General features: G+C 50.8%; 1 protein-coding gene across 6 annotated transcripts in view; it reads right to left on the bottom strand.

Moving 5' to 3' along the window:
- Positions 1–4,933: 4,933 nt before the first annotated feature.
- Positions 4,934–16,852, bottom strand: part of BCAS3 (BCAS3 microtubule associated cell migration factor) — a 301,210-nt gene continuing 289,291 nt past the window's right edge. For 3 of the 6 annotated variants that reach the window (XM_042830111.1, XM_042830112.1, XM_042830110.1), the window contains exons 24-25: positions 16,387–16,452; positions 4,934–5,807 (exon numbers count right to left, since the gene is read on the bottom strand). In XM_042830111.1, the coding sequence (XP_042686045.1) occupies positions 5,659–5,807; positions 16,387–16,452 (215 nt within the window). In that variant the 3' untranslated portion in view covers positions 4,934–5,658. The remainder of the gene's footprint in view (positions 5,808–16,386; positions 16,453–16,852) is intronic. The other 3 variants (XM_042830115.1, XM_042830113.1, XM_042830114.1) reach the window with 3 other exon arrangements.

The following is a 16,852-nucleotide window of genomic DNA, read 5'->3' as shown; positions in this document are numbered from 1 at the left end:
GGAGGTGGCGGCCGTAACCCCGCACACGTCGGGGCTGCGCACGTCGGGGCGCGGCGCCTTGGCCGTTCCGAGCCCGTTCCCTTAAAAGGCGACGGGAGGCCCGCGCGGCGCGGGGGGGTGGGGGGGGAGAAAAGCGGCGTGAAACCCGAGCGGCGCTGCGGGGGGCGGGCGGCGGCGCGGGGCGGGGCGGGGGGAGGTGGGGAGGATCATGCAAATCCCTCTGTTTAAAAAACTTCCATTTGAGAAAGTGTGTCACATCCCGGCGCGGGCGTGTAATCCCCGGGCTAATGGTATTACCGCCGCCTCATCGGCGTAATGGGATGGGGCCGGGGGCGAGCATCCCCCAGAACCTCCGCCACGCGTGACCGCAGCCCCATAACGTCTGCCCCGTCGGGGCCCCGCTGCCCTACCTCCCCCCCCTGCCCTCCCTTCCAGGCCCCCCGGTGTCTGTAGGTGAGCAGAGCCCCGGTTTCGGCCAGGGGTTCCCGGAATGAAACCGACTCCAAAAGGGGAAATCGGGAGCTACGCTTCGTGGTCTGTTCATCTCTTAAATAAAAGAGATTAGCGAGCGCCGTTATTTGATAAAATAATGCTGTTATGGCCGCCACCCCCTTACCCTGTGGGATTAAAAGTGAAGATTTGAGGCCGTCCAACAGTCTGACCTGGATCGCTGTGAGAACAGCCCTGGGATAGGCTGAAAGGAACCAAAAAAGCAGCAAAACCGGGAGATGTGGGCAAAGGGGCAGCAATGTACATCAGATGGGACCTGAGGTTGGGAAGCGGTGGGCAAAGGGAGAGCCACGGCACTCCTGGCAGATGAGCTGGCCCTGGCCCTGGCCCCTCTACAGGGCACGGACCTTTCAAACCCCAAAATATTTGGGGTTAGAGTTGCTGCACCCGAGTGCAGCGCTCCTGGGCTCACACCTCGGTCCCTTCTGCTTCAAAGGAGATTCGGGAATGCATCTGGTATGGAGCTGAACCAGGAGCCTGCACCGCTGCTCTCCTACCACGTTGGTGTTTGTTTGTTTTCTTTTGCTCTCCATCAGCTTTAGGGCTGCAGAACAGCACTGACCTGGGTTTGCAGGAGGGGACTGGGAAAACAAAGGCAGCCCAAACAAATCCCCGCGGCAGTGCCAGTGCTCAGTGCTGCACCTGTCCTCACGCTGCTCTCGGTCACTGGGACCCAACACTGCGTGGACAACCGTCCATCACTGCTCTGATTCACATCTCCAGAGAGCAGCGCTGCCCTGAGCCGCTCTGCATTTCCCCTCCATGCTGAAACCCTTTTCTCGATCCCTCCGTCCTCCCCACTTGCCATCTGTCTCCCATCCTTCAAATCTCACCTTAAGAACAGTCCCTCCACCCCGACATTGGGATCCCCCACTCGCTCACTCTGCCCTCCACACAAGGGCTGTGTGTGCTGGCACCCTCCTGGCACTGGGATGCGTTTGGCACCGGCTCCATCTTACGGCCCTATAATAATATTGTAAATCCTCACCGGGAAGTAATTACACCCCATAAAAGGAGCAGCAGCCTGTGGTCGGAGCCAGGGCCGCTCCGTGACACCCATATTAAAGAGATGCTTTGTGCCTTGTTTATAGATTAGATTTTAACCTGACAACCTTTTAACATTGTATTAAATTAGAAATTAACTCCGTCTGACTGCTCACCATGTAATTGACCCATGGAGGGGCTGAGCGTGGGGGAATACTGAGGACACCTTTCAGACAGCAAAGTTTCTGAGGAAATTCTGAGCCTTCTCCTTGGTGGAGGGCAGGGCTTCGCTATTAATTAGTATGTGTGGTCAGGTGGTGGGTTGGGCATGGAGGAGGGGCTGTGGGGACGTGGTGGCAGGAGGAGATGGGGACAGGGACAGTCCCCATGGGCACAGCGTGTCCATGCTGTGGCACCCGGCTCATGCAGGACACTGCCAGACAAAAGGAAGCTGAAATCCAGAGCTGAAATCCCCAGGAGTCAGAGCTGGGATCAGCCCTGGCAGCAGTGGTGACCCACAGGGACAGGCAGGCACCGACTCTGCCACTGCCATGGTGACTCCATCCCCTCTGAATCGCATCCTCTGCTTTCATAGGGTAAAGGCACTCCTGGCGTAAGTGAGACCTGCTCCAGAAAGGTTCACGAGGGGAGAGCACAGCAGGAACACTGCTGTCCGACAGAGCAGATGAGGATGCTGCAGCGCAAGCCTCAGCTTATACTTGTGTTCAATCAGGAACAGCACACAGTTCAATGGACCCCATTTTCAAAAGGCTTATGGCCTGTCCACAAACAGCTCTGCTTAAACCTGGCCACCAGCTCTGCCAAAGCCCAGCCCTGTGCTCATGCACATGGTGTTGCTTGCATGGGAACGGGGCAGTGCTGCAGGACAGCTGGGCAGCATGGGGACAGTGGGGCTGAGCTGCCCTCCACCACCCGCAGTGCTACCCTTCACCCCACACCCCATGTTCTGGACTGATTGATGCCTCTCAGAGCGCTTTCTGGCATCCCTTGGAATGCAACACCTCTCCTGGTCCTGTACAGGACAGCAGTGCCAGTGCTGGGCAGGAGGCAGGGAGAGCCGGGGCAGGGCCAGTTCGGTTATTTCTCCCCAGCACATCAACAACTTATTGTGTTAAAAACACCCCTCACCTCCAGCCCTTCTGTTCCCTGATTTCCCCCCTTCTCCCCCTTCCCCATTTAAATTGGAAAAAAAAAAAAAAAACCAAACCCCAAAAAGTTTCGTTTTCTCCTTTTGCAATCACAAAGAAGCTCTCGGCCCCCATTGAGCCGCTAATTGTGAGCGTCCAAATGGCCGGGTTTAAAGTTACGCTTCGCAGCTGCGAAACATTAAGGCGAAGTGATTACAACCTACTGCAGGATACCGAACATTTTTACAATATCTCAGGAGCAGAAGAGAAAGACAACAGGAAATGGCGCAAACGTTCCTACCCTGAGCAGCAACCGGCCAAGGAAAGCAGCGAGGAACGCGGACAGCGCTCGGATCCTCCGAAACGGAGAGATGGAGCCCTGTGAGAAGGGCTGCTGCTTCCATCTGAAGCGTGCGGTGCGTGTGTGCTCGATGTAGTGAGAGGGCCAGGAGGAGAAAGCAATAATTCACATTAATTCCTGAAACCCGAACTCAACTTTTAATAGAAGAGCTCCACTTTGTGCGCAGTGATATACAGTCTGCCCTGCTCCGAATGAGACGTTTTGCCTTTTGAACTCAGCAGGAGGCCGCTGCTCACCACTACTGGAAGCGGTTTCAGACCTCGCAGCCCCTCCTGTGTTGTGGGGTCCTTGCGAGGCAGTGTTTTCTATCAGGGCGCAGCAATGGCACTGCAGACCCTCACCCACACGGCCACCACTGCTGTGGGATGCACTCAGCTGAAGCCCCTCTCACTGAGCTCTGCATCGTGCCTGCAAGCTGAAAACCACCATCAATAGGAACTGGGGTGGAGGTCTCTCAGATCACAGCCTCACCCGGAGCCAGCTGCTCCCAGGGCTGGGCACCATTCAGGCCCCGCTCTGCTGCTGCACACAGCATTGGGAGCACGCTGCACCACAGCGTGTGCCTGCTGCCACAACACAGTGCTGGTCTTGGGGAGCTGGGTTCAGTTCTTTGCTGGGTCACCTGTGCCAGCATCGCACCAGAGTGAACAGCCTCACTGCAGTGCTAGGCTGGGTCTTGTTTGTGCTCTCGGCTTTCTTCCCCCTTTGGCTACGGGGCTATCGGCAGCAGGGAATGTAGGACATTCTTTTCAATGAACCAGACTGAAAATATTTTGGTACAGCCCCAGTTTGTAGTTTTTTTTTCCCCCCCTTTAAACAAAACATCCCGATTCAGAGGAGCTTCTCGCAGGCCGGGAATTTCCACATGGCCTTCTTGCAGCACTTATAAAAAGTGATTTAATGCCTGCCAACAACAAATACATTTCCAGTGACACCACCCGGCCGGCCGTGTGCTCACACAGAGGAGAGTGGCGGCTGCTGCTCGGGAGGAACGTTGTCCCTTACGTTTGCTCTTTGGGAAGGCTGAAAGGAAGCAAGGATGGCGGTGACAGCACAATCCCTTCTGTATGTGTTAATCTGGATTTCGTTTGAACTTTTGGAGCTGACCTTGGCTTGAACCGTGTTCAAAACCCCAACTGGTGTGGACTGACTTGACCCCGAGGTTCCATTTGCTCACAATGGCAGCCCTGCCCCAGCGCTCGCTTCCATCCATTACTTTATGGACATAAAAGAAACACAGCATTACAGCGGAGCCTGTGAGTGCAGATATAGCACATAGCCACTGGGCTGGAGCTGTGTGCTGCACCGATGGGCAAACTCTCCTCTGATTCCATCCCAAACAAGTTTTTTTTTTTCTTTTTTTTTTTTGCCTGAGAAAGGACAGACTGAAAACCAAAGCAAGAAACCAAAGCGATGGCTGCCGACTGCAGACTCACAGCTTTTATTACCGGTTTCCAAATCTGAAGATAGAGGGGGAAAAAAAAAAAAGCAAAAGCATTGGAGATCTGAGGAATAGTGCTACAGCTAAAAAAAATCTCCAACCCAAGAGTGAATTTGATATTCGGTGCCTGGGGATGGAGGAGGAAGAGGGTGGTCAGTCCTGCTGCGCTCAGTGCCGCTGGGGGCGGCTTTCGGAGCGCACAAAGATTTGTGGCTTTCGACAGTTTCCTCTCATTTCCATGACTCAAACGGCGTCTATTCCAAACAAGCAGTGGGAAGGAAATGTCACGAGCTGACAGTCCCAGCTCACCCTCTGTTCCCAACAGGAGCTGGCTGAGATGGATGTAGGAATTCGTGTGGTCACAGTGTGAGCCTGCAGTGTGATGCGCTCCGGGGGCTGCGCACAGCTCTTCCCCACAGCCCTGCAGTGCTGCAGGCAGCAATGGACACAGCCACAACACGTGGTGCCCCAACACGCACATCTGAGCAGTTTCAGGTTTAACTTCGATTTATTCAATGACACATGCATTTCTGGACAGACAGCCGAGTTCCAGTGAACAACGTTTATAACCAAAGATGAGAAATCTGTGACTGCAGTTAGTCAATTATGTATGTTTCTAGAATACATGGCTAGAATAAAACTGGAGCAAGAGAGATCATTCTTCCAAAGAACAAAAAGAAACATTTTCCACTTGTAATACTCCTGGTACAGGGGGAAGGAGGGCAGCAAGGAGCGCAACCGGGGAGAGAAAACACCACCAGCCCTGTCCACAAACGCCCCTGAACTCCCATTCTCTGGAGCTCACTCGTTACCGCTCGGCACTTTGCAGAGAGCTGCAGCTCCCGGCGGGTGCACACCCATAGTGCAGAGATTGCCTTCGTCTCTGAACACAGAAAGCAGAGAGCAGCTGTGACACCACGTGCTCGGCCAAGAACAGCTCAGACAGATTCCTCCTCAACCAACCTCTTCCCGAACACAGCGAACAAAGCGGCCGCGCAGCTAGCGAGATCGAAGATGGAGTCTCTTCGTATTGCACAGAAAACAAAGTCAAGGTTTTGTGAGTACGTTCCAGAAAGGTTTACGTGGAAGAGTCGCCGACAGCAATCAGGGTAACGAGAACCACCCAGCGCGCAGCGGGCAGCGGGCACATCGGATTGCTTGGGCAGAGGCGGCTCGTTACCCCGTCCCCATCTCTCCTCGTGTGATTGACGAACTCAGGGGAAGCCTGTGGGGAAGAGGCTGAGGGGCTGGTTCTCATTAGTCGGGAGGGGCGATCTGTAGCCATCGAAATTGCGAGGAATACTTCCACTGGTGGACCCGGAGCTGTTACTGAGCGTCTCTATGCTTCCCTCTCGCTGAAGCTCTGAAACAGGAAGAGAGAAGAGGCCCTGGTTAGTGTTTCAGATAAAAGAACCCCGAGTGCTGTTAGGTGGGCATCAGTGCGGCCAACCACCTGGGGCTTTCAGGATCCAGGTGTGGGTGTGCTCACAGCTGAACTGAGCAGGGTGCGAAGGGCAGGCAGGCAGAGGAGGGAACGTCCTTAACTCCCCAGCAGGGACTTCCTACAAAACCGGGCATCAGTGCCTGCTTCTTTGAGGGAGCAGAAAACGCCCCCATTGCTATGCACCCTACAGCAAGAGAACTCACTGAAGCTCCCCCCCTCCCAGTTGCACTCACCGTGCCACCTCCTGCCCTTGCTGACCTCTCAAAGTCCTTCCCACTCTCTAATCTTGCAGCATGAGGATTTTTGTGTGCACAGAGCACAGTCTGCAGCCGTGCCCTCTCTGTGAGCCACTTGAACCCTGCAGCTGACTGAGAGGCAGTGTGCAGCGGCGCAGCTGGGCAGCATCACCCTGCCTGATGCTCAGCAGCGACACACAGCCATGAGATCAAGCAGAACCTAAGCACACACAGGGGACAGGGCACACGCCAGAGGTTTGGGCACAGTGCTCTGCAGACATTTGCTGCAATGGACTGAGATAAGGGATGTGTCCATAGGCAAAGTGTATGGCAAAAGCAGAAAGTCATCTAAACAAAAAGCATCTCCCAGAGCCACCACCAGGGCTGCGAGACACAGCCCTGCGTCCGGAGGTGCTGCAGTGGGGATGAGTGCCCTGCAGTGGGGACAGCCTGCCCAGGGTAGGTGGAGAACAAACCTGCAGGAAATGGGTCACTCTCCAAGCAGTGCCGATAATTACATCAGCTGTATTAATCACCATTCCACACCAGTGTTTCGTTAAGGAATGTGCATGCATAAACCTCTTCATTTTCTTCACATCCTCATTCTCCCATGAGTTCAGGAAGTAAAAACAGTAATTTGAATCAGAACTGAGCAGTGTATCCCACACTAATGTTGTGCTTATCCTGTCTGATTTGGCGCTTTTCTCTCCCCTGCACAGCTGGCTCTGGTTACCACCCCACGTCACGCCTGCACCAGGCAGCCATGGGCAGAGCCACTTGCTTGCTGCATCCCAGCCTCATGCTGTGGAGCTGCTCCCAATGTCCCCTGGATCTTTTTTGGCTATAATGGATTTTCAGGTTCGTGTTGTTTTTGCAGTAACTGAAGCAAAAGGCAGCGGGGGTGCGTTTCTTGCACTCCATCCCATCCTGTGCATCGCTGTGGCCTCACTGATGGCCACGGCATGGGATCTGGGGATGCTGCATGCTGGGGCTGTGGCAGCCGTGTCACCTCTGCGGGGCCTGCCAGGGGGTGGCACTGTGGAGGCTGATGCCAGCTGGGAAAACGGAGGTACAGGATGGGCACAGTGCTTTGCTGGGAGCAGGGAGCTCCCCTCACTGCTGCCAGGCAAGTTTTCCAGCCCTAGAGCCTGCTCTGGGTTCGGAGGGGAGCAGCCCCCACACCTGAACTGCAGCACAACAGCATGACCACAGCACAGCCCCACACAGCTGGAAGGAGGTGAGCCCACCAGCCCTGTGTGCCAGGAGAACGTCTGCTGGGAAGGAACACACCCAGGAGAGCTGGGGATGCAGTGCAGGGTGAGGGCTGCGCAGCTGTGGCTGAGTTCTGCCATGGACAGCCTCGGCCCCAGCATGTCTGAGGGTTATTGTGTCTGCGCTCCCCCGTGCACACACTGTCGAGATGCATTAACTTCCTTAAATGTACCAGTAAAACAACTGCTTATGATGCACTATAATGAACTTGTACGGTAGCCAACAAATTGTGCATCGTATCAAACCCACTCTGCCTTATAGACTCTCTGGCTATTTTGTAATAACTGCAATTTGCTTCTGCTGAAGCAAGATAGCCAGGGTTGAGAAGTCAGGCTTTGCAGAAACCTAAATATTTGATCTGGGGGGAGAGTGGGTGGGAGAAGGAAGAAAGGGGCCCCTGGGAGCTATTCATGGGGTCAAAATAACATGAGACCTGCTCTTCTCCTTGCATTTCCACCATCAAGGAAATGAAATACTGTGAGAAGACCAGCACTTGCATGATTTTGGGCCCAGAAATGGCTCCCTGAGGCATTCGAAAGCCCGTGAAAAACAAACACAAATACAAATAGATGCTAATACTGGAAATGTAAATACTAAAACCTGCCCCGTGTCCCTGGAGGAAACGGCTCGCAGAGTTCTGCCTGGCCTAAAAAAAAAAAAAAGAGAAAAAACCACAGACAGGAAAAGAAGATGAAGGAGCAGCAGCAGCAACATCTGCTGAAGCCATGAGGAGAGTCACTGCAGGGCAGCTGGCAGCACCGTGCCTGCAACGGGGGAACTGCTGCTGTTACCCCCCAGCCCACAGTGAGTGTGATGCCCGGGCAGCAGCACCAGCAGCATCAACCTCCTGTGATCTTGTCCCCGAACTGGCAGCTGAGCCACTCTGCCTCCCCAGAGCCCAGAGATGATGTGGGGATGGGGAGGAGGAGGAGTAGCCCGGGATGCTCGGGGTGTGGGGCACGATGACCCCCTATCCCACAGAGACCGCCGTCGCTTCCAGAAAGCTCTAGGAACTGTCAACGGATTAGAAAGAGAGAAAGTCCTGCCAAGCCTAAATGTGAAACCATTTTATGTGGCGCATTAATTCAATGCCTGAAGAAAATCTATATAGCCCTCTTTTGCCCGGAACACTCATAAATTATGCTGCCTTTCTGATCTGTGCTCTCGCCGCAGCGGTCCACTCGAAGCCGTGGTATCTCCTTTATGCCTACTCAAAAATCTCCTCTCCCGTGCATTATTTCTTCTAATGGTTTTCCCTTTCTCCTCAGCCCCCTCCCCTACACCAGGCGGTCACGCACCATTTCAGACCCCCCTGGAGCCCCCCGTGCCAGCAGAGCCGCCCTTCCCCTCTCGTCCCCAGTGCTGTGCGAGCCCTGGCCGGGATGAGTGATCCAACGACAGCAGCCTGATGTGTCGGGGCAGCGGGGAAGCGGCAGCAACTCTGAATACAAGAATTATTCTTCATCATCTCAAACTGTCACAACACATTACCCTCAAAGCCGCGGCTCGCTGAAGGAGTGACCCTGCGCTGAATGGGAGAGCGCTCGGGGAAAGAACTAATTGTAGCCTCTTTTCACACGTCAGTCACTTTTCACAGCACCAAGCCTTTCAAGCTCAACTAATGTCAAGTTCCCTTTTCCTTTCTCTGGGCTGAGTATTTCTGATTTTTAAGGATGGGGTTTTTAAAGGAACGAGGTCTCTGCTGAGGGAGGGAGGGGAGGGGAGGAAGCGTCAGAGTGAGCACGTATTGGAAAGTCCATCGGATGCATCAAGACTCGTTAGGAATTATACAATTAACAAGTAGGAATGCAGGAAGCGGGGTAATGGCCGGCAGGGCTCGCATCTCCTTGATTTTGGTGCTGTCATTCATTGCAATTAATTCAGGGAAGTTTTTGGGCTCCCCTATGAGCTGGTGCTGCTGGGCAGCAGCTTCCCGGCCCCTGAGCCAGGGCATGGGGTGGATGCGGGATGTGGGCTGGGCACAGGGTGCAAGGCAAAGAGGGCATTTCCCATGGGCTGTTTGGGGAAGCAGCAGGCATGCTGTGCCTCTCCCCAGTCACGTTTTGCAGCAGCAGCTACAAGGCCGAAGTGAGAGCCCTGCTTTACAATCTCAGATAACTTTCTCCCTTCCTTCCCGAGCAGAGCACTCCCTGCAGACGTGCCCCAAGCCATGGCCTGCTCCTCGCTCCCCGATGAACGCTCAGGTTCCTCTCACCTCCTTCTCTGGAGCTGAAATTGTAAAATACTCTGCAGCAAGGACTAATTGTTACTTGTATATTTGCTCAGTGCCCATCACAGGGGATTTGCAGAGCAGACTGGGGCTCCCGAATGTTACTTATTAACTGCAATGAATAATAATTATGTATCTTCTGCCATCTGGATTCTCATTCAAAAGGATCCTATACAGAGTGAACACTAAAAGGCAGTTTATATTAACACAGTGCAAGTCCTGAGGATCTCTTAAACTGTTTGCAATTTACACAACACTCCCTAAAGAAGGGGTTACTTAAACATTTTCATTTTGCTCTTGCGATGCAGTATCACGCAGAGAAGGGAGCTCAGCATAAAGCCCTGCTCAATCTGCACCCTGCAGCAGGACCAGCAGGGCTGGGTACGCTGGCACACAATGAGCTTCAATATATTGAAGTACAAGCACTCAGCACTCAACAGATCTCTTTTCACGCTTAAAAAGGAGGATGATCACTGCCATGTCTCCAAGCTCTCTCAACCTGCTCAGCTCAGGATCATTCCCTGCAGTGCTCCATGTGGCTGCCCCAGACCTGCCCCAAGAACTCGTTTTTCCAAACAAATGCAGCACTGTGGCACTTGAACACTGAAAACCAACCCCCGTATTAAAAGCATTTCATCCCGCTGCATCTTTCAAAATGTTGAGACACCATGGGAGCACCCACATTAAATTTGCAAAGTCAAGAAGACTTGCAACCACTGCCTGTACAGCTCCTCTGAAGCTCCATGGCCTATGTAAAATATTAGCTGCTGTCAGACTACCTTATGGTAACTAATGCTGAGTCCACGTAGAGTTTGTTAACGTGATGCACTTGGAGATGGAAGCTGGCATCTTGGAAAGCAGGTGCAGGATGCTGCAGGTAGAGCAGGAATATGGAAGGCAGGGGATCACCAGAGGGACGTAGACTGAGACTTCTGCACATCAGAGCCCCTCGGAGACTGCACATTTCATTTCAAGTGCCTTATTTCAATGCTAGGATGCCAAACATCCAACACCCACAGAGCTGAGCTTACAGAAATGCTGGGTTTACTCCACACATGGAGAGATTGCTGAAATACCGACAAAAGATTTCAATGTGTGAACTTTCAAAGAATTTACAAAACTCTTTAAAAGGTCTATGGAAAATAATAAAAAAGCTTGTTTTTTTTGCTAAAAATGAGAAACCCAAAAGCTCCACAGCTCTGGATTCCATGCAGCATGAGCCCCAAGGCTCCGGCATCCTGCCAGACCTGACGCCAAACGTTTTATGGAAGGTGAAAAGTGCACCAGATAAAGGACGAGCATTTAGAGAGACAATAATCTCCGTGAGAGGCACTTTCACGGCAGAGCTTTCAGAAAATAATCTCAAGTTCCTTCGAGCTGTATATATTTTTGGGAAGAGGGTTAGGGTGCTTTCCTACCTAAATGGCAATTGAGGAGGATGAGTCACTCACTGCAGCCAGTATGTGAAATCTCAAGAACTGCAATGGTTACAGAGAATAGATTTCTGTGGCCAGTGCTCAAGCTGTCAGCCCACAGCTCCTCATGCAAGATTTCCAGTAGGGTTTTAAACATGGGGATGCTGACACTCGTTTGTTGTGGTGTAAAGGCACTCCCTCCTATCCCACCCTTTAAGCTGCAGCATGTTGCAGGTGTCAGGCCCATCATGTGCCTTACATGGGACACACACTTCCCCGTGCAGGCCAGAGCACACATTTGTGAGCATATTTAGGCAGAATGGCTGTGCACCTTCACTTACGCAAGCAGCACATCTGTGTAAGTCAGACCAGAAGCATCACTGAGAGAACACTGCATTAAAATTCCTGGGTTTGGGCTCTCATTCCCAGGTTGTGGGTTGCTCAATAGTGACCCCTCTGTCATCCTCTGCCTCCACGAAGGGAAGCAGGAAGGAAATGCAATCTGTGTGTTCACAACACCTAGCAGCCTCGCAGCACACACCACGCCTGGAATCCACGACACCCACAGCCTTTGGGGGCTCTGGAGGAGATAAATCTCTTTCCATTTCATGTCTAAGACCAATTTCTTCCCCTCTTGTGAGGTTGCCTTGGTTATTGGATTTCCTTCTAAGTTTGCCATTAGGAAGATAAGGCGATGAGAGGACAACAGCGCGTGCCCCTGTGTGCACCTCACGTGTGCAGGGAGGATTATGTGCTTCTGACAAAACGCATTGCTGAGTTCATCTTAAAAGTATAACATTACAAAGCAAATCATTCTGGCACCTCTTGTAGCACTTCTGACACAAAGTGGATCTCTGGACAGTGAGGAAAGCTGCTGTGCAGCTCCAGGCCGTCTCCCCAGCGCAGAAGGATGATGATGAGGAAGCTGGAATGGAGCGGAATTTGGGTTTGATTCAAAGGGAAAAGTTGAATGTTTGGGGGGAGCAGATGCCCAGCTGGTCCAAATCAGAAGGTCTGTGCTAAAGTGCACGCAGCCACACAAATGATGTCACCGGGATGAGCCTCATCTGCTCCTCTAAGCACTTCAGGGCTTTCCAACTTCAATAGCTCAGGCGGGAACCTATGGAGCAGAGCTGTCCCCCTTCCATCCCCTGTGAGCATCAGCATCACTGAGAAACTCCAAACATCCTAGCAATTCCAGTTCATTCAGTCTATTTAGCCAATTATTTTAAAGATGACGTTGCTTAAAACAAACTTGTTTTCTGAACAGACCCAATTCTACAAAGTGCTCAGAGCTTGCAGGTGCACTCTTAAAATCAAAGTTCTGCATTGGGTATTAGCTGGAAAACCACAGCCCACTTGGTGGGCTCCTTGCTCACAGAACTGCTTCAGGCTCTTGGTCACCCTGTATTATTTTTTAGCTTCAAATCCTGATGTTAGACATAAATATGGAGTCTTGACAGAAGTGACATCTGAAGCTCAAGTCTGGATTTCAGGTTAAGGACCTGTCCCTGCACAGTTCATCTGCCCACTGCTGCCTCCAGATTAGGGAGGAAGGCTGCTGGGTTAATTTGCCTTTTGATTACTGCCACCATGCCTCATTTCTACCTGGCAGCCCGGCCTCAGAGATGGAGCAGCCAGTGGGAAGAGCTGCTTGGTGAGGTATGTGCAGGAGGGAGATACCCTCCATGGAAATGCTGTGCTCTGGGATAGGAGAAAACCAGGAGTTTCAGAGGGAATCTCAAGCTGGTTGGGAAACCAGCACTGCTTCCATCCTGCTCACCTGGGGCTGCTCCTGGCTGCCAACACTGCTGTGTACTTCCTAGAAAAATGTCTTTGGAAACGGCCAGAGAAGTGACACTGACCCTTTGTCTTTCACAACACCACAGGGTTTTGAAGTGAACACAGAGTTCATGTATTGGGCAGATACTAAGAAAGTCCCCGACCAAGGAAATAACAAATAAGTACCAAAAAAACCCCACAGAATACATTATCTTGACTGCAGGGTGATCTTGAAACGCGAGCTAGAACGTCTCTCTAAAAAGGCAGCAGGCAGTGTAAGGTCTGATGGGGCTGTGCATGAAATGTACAGCAAGAGGAGAGCAGGATGAAAACTGCTGCAGCCTGAGACGTGAGCTGAGGATGCGAGTCCTCCTCACCGGATGCCTGGAAGATGTCATGGAGATTCTCTCGGAGCAACCCGTGTGGAGCCAATATGAACTCCCAGCAAAGTGCTTAAAAACCCATTATTTATAATAACTGTTAAATGATGAGACATTGTTTACCCAGATCGCAAGATAAATTCTCACTTACAGAATGCTTGCCTGACCGTCCTGAACGTCATCTGGTTTTTATTTAAATGCAAAATGTAATTAGGCTCCCAATAACACAGCAGAAGAATTCAATAAGATAGGGCTTTTCACTTACAGTTTAATATTAACATTTTCCCATAAATGTTAATGAATAAAAGTCTACCGTTTTATGTATTATCCATGGTGGGGAGACAGCTGGCTAGGAATGGAAGGAAAGATAATACTTTCATACTGTGAATTAGGACAGATACCTGAAGGAGAGCTAAGCATTCCAAGCACGGCCGTGAGCTGGCACAGCACTGCCTGCTCCTGGGGCTGCCACCAAAGCTGCTCCCATGGGAGCAATGCAGATGTTGTCCCAGCAAAAATCCCCTTCTTTTTCTTTCTTTTCCTTGCTGCCTCTCCCTGCTCCCTGCATTCTGTCTGACCAGCACCAGACAAGCATCAGATATCCAACAACACAGCTGTTAAGCAAGGACACGGCCCCCAGCCCTGATTCTCTGAGACTCCAGCGTGGATAGTGAGGCTAGATTATCAGAGCAATCAGGTTACTATTTGTCTGATACTCCGTTAGGAAAACGCAGGGGGTGATGAGAGGTGATGGCAGGAACACAGTATGATGATAGGAAATGATACAAATGGATGGAAGAAGGCCTCAGAGTCACCGAGGTGGCACTCCAGGAGCCTGCTGAGCGACTGCTGCCTCCTGGAGCCAAGCAGCAGATGTGGCGATGGATCTCTGCAGGTTGAGCTGCAGGGCTGAAGGGCTGGAACATGCTGCAACATTTTAATTGCTCCAGCTTTTGATCTGGACTTTATCGATGGGAGTTTTGCTGTGTTAGTGCATATTTTGCAGTTTGGTGACTCATCCTTCATTGCATCTCTCTAACAAGAAGCGTTTTGACTACTTAACAATTTGTTGCAGAAATGGGTTTTTGTGCTGCAGTCTCCTCTCCTGTTTCCCCTGATGAGAGCTCTGCCATGACTTTGGCCATCTTGCTTCCCGAACCAAGGAAACAGGAGATGCCTTCCTGTGCATTGGTGTGACACTCATGTCCTCCCTAGGCAGGACAGGGAGCGGGCAGATTGGCCACGTGCCATTCTGAGATAACAAAAGGCTCGAACTTTCAAAGAGTTAACACCAGATGCATGGCAGATCTGCACTGCACAGCAAGCTGAAATGGGAGCAGAGGGTGCCCAACCATCCCCGAACAGCAGAACACCCCCAGCCTCTGTCCCAGAGCTGCTCCAGGGCTGCTGGCTTTGGGAGGACAGAGAGGAACTGTCTCGTCCTCGTTCTGCCATCACGTCAGCAGCTGCAACAAGATTTGGCTCACAAACAGCTGTGAAAATACCCGCTTCACACGGTGGGAGATGGGGGGTCTTTACTTACTAAGAAATACATGCTTGCCTTAAGTTGAATCTTACATAGAAATATGACGTGAAGACTGTAAAATGAACAGCAGGGTAATTAGAGAAATGAGAGATGGAAAAATCCCATGTGGCCGTCTCGCCTCCCGCACCCTGCTCAGTGCAGGACTCCTCGACGTGGGGCATGCTTCAGAACTCCAGCTTTTAAAAGGAACATTTAACAAAAACTTGAGAAATGTTTCTAAATATTTAGAAATCCCCAAATAAGAGATTCCCAAGCCAAGCTGTACAAACAGAAAATCAATTAAAAAAAAAACACAACTGTTAAGAATCCACAGCTTTTGCATGCACCAAACCACATCTCTCTCAACATTAAGCACCACCTCATGGTCAGGACACTGCAAACAGTGCTGTTAGGATGCGCAGCTCTCTGCAGAATCAGCCCTAAATGAATACCTACCGTGCTTTCCTCTTGCTCCCACTGAAATCGATAGCAGAAGCCTCAGTGATGCAAAAAGCTTAATGCTTTACAAGGTGCTCAGCAAAACACTCATACGTGAGCAAAACCAAGCTAGACAGAAAGGAGCTGCACATTTTTCTGTGAAGTGCTGGATTATTGCAGAAGGAAAACTGATTTGCTTAATGATTAGTAAGGAAAACCACAACCCAAACCAAACCCCAACATAATAACAAATCTTTATGGAGAAAGGGAATTGTTTCTCTGTTAACTACTTGAAGACAAAGCACTGGAAGAAAAATGTCCAGTTCCAATAATGTCATAACCTGATTACAGCTTGCACAGAAGAGCTAAAACACTTGCAGAACAATGAGTAAGAAATTAAGTTTTAAATTGAGTGCTGGCCCTATCTGGTGTCACTTCTTTATATTCCAGCAGAAAGGACACTGCTGAGCTCATTTCGCATACAGCAGCCCAGGATGCCTGGGTACAGACATCATTTAGTCATCTCGTGCTTGTTTCTCCCCATTACTTTTCTCTGGGAGGAATAACAAATCTAGAAATGTGACTGCACTTTGTTTTATTACGGTATTGATTTTTCTGCAAAGGGAAAGTGCATTTATCCCCCAGGTCTGTGTGCTGGCAAGAAAGGGTTAACAAAATGTTTATCACAAAGCTGGCTTCAGAGTTGAAAGTAATGTGATCAGTAATGAATTTTGTGTTACATTAGGTTGTATAAATGGACAGACAAGCGCAGACAACAAGTGGCCAGGAGTCGGGGCTAATCTAATGATGTAAAAATAGAGACAGCACCAATTATACTTGGGGCCAGCTCAGAGCTCCTGCAGGGACTGCAAATGAATAGGTACAAATCAAATTACTGACTAATAGACGCACTACAAGAGAGGGCAGTCAATGCTAAATACATTAGGGCCTTGTGACCTCTCTGCTCTGAACAGCAGAATCCTAAATTTGACTTAAAAAAAAATAAAATCAAAGGAACTCTTGTTCATTTAAGGAGAGAAACAGAACAATGTCATTTGCAAAATGATTTGAAACACTTAGATATTTTTTGTTTTGTTCCCCTACAACCACGCTATGTGCGTAACCCTTGGAAACCTGACAGAGAGTTTGCTTTTGTAGCAAGGAGAAATAGCCTTTGTGCAGAAGTTCAGACCTGAGAACAATACAGTCATGTTACATACCAAAACATTTCAAAGCCATGTGCCTCTTTGTGGTGATGTTTTTTACTGCTACTTCACCGGCTGTTTCTGTATCAAAAATAAAATATTTCTTAAAAAGTGCCTTGATTTAATAAGAAGAAAGAGACAAGGAATCTCCCCAAACCACGAGCGAGAAGAAAGAAGCACAGCTGACCAACTTGTTATCAAACAGCAGAAAGTCAGAGTCGTCTCTCAGCATCAGCGTGCCCCTCAGAACCACCAGCAGGTATTTTCCACAAGCAGCAATGAACCCAAATTCACACCAGACATCTGTGGAATCGACCTTCCCTCCCCCTCCCACTAAAAGGATGTAGGACCCGGGGGAAATCCCACCCCGAGCCCTGAGCCGGGTGCTGGGCCGCAGCGGGGACTGAATGCCCTCTGGCCCCGAGAGCCCCACAGTGGGGCAGGGCAGGAGCAGCCCTTGGTGCCTTTGCTGCTGCACCTT

This window comes from Centrocercus urophasianus, unplaced genomic scaffold, assembly GCF_019232065.1.
Source record: "Centrocercus urophasianus isolate 14NV4802_14NV808 unplaced genomic scaffold, USGS_Curo_1.0 seq_33, whole genome shotgun sequence".
Taxonomy (NCBI): Eukaryota; Metazoa; Chordata; class Aves; order Galliformes; family Phasianidae; genus Centrocercus; species Centrocercus urophasianus.
The sequence above is the reverse complement of the archived record's forward strand: the minus strand, read 5'-3'. Positions and strand labels throughout refer to the sequence as shown.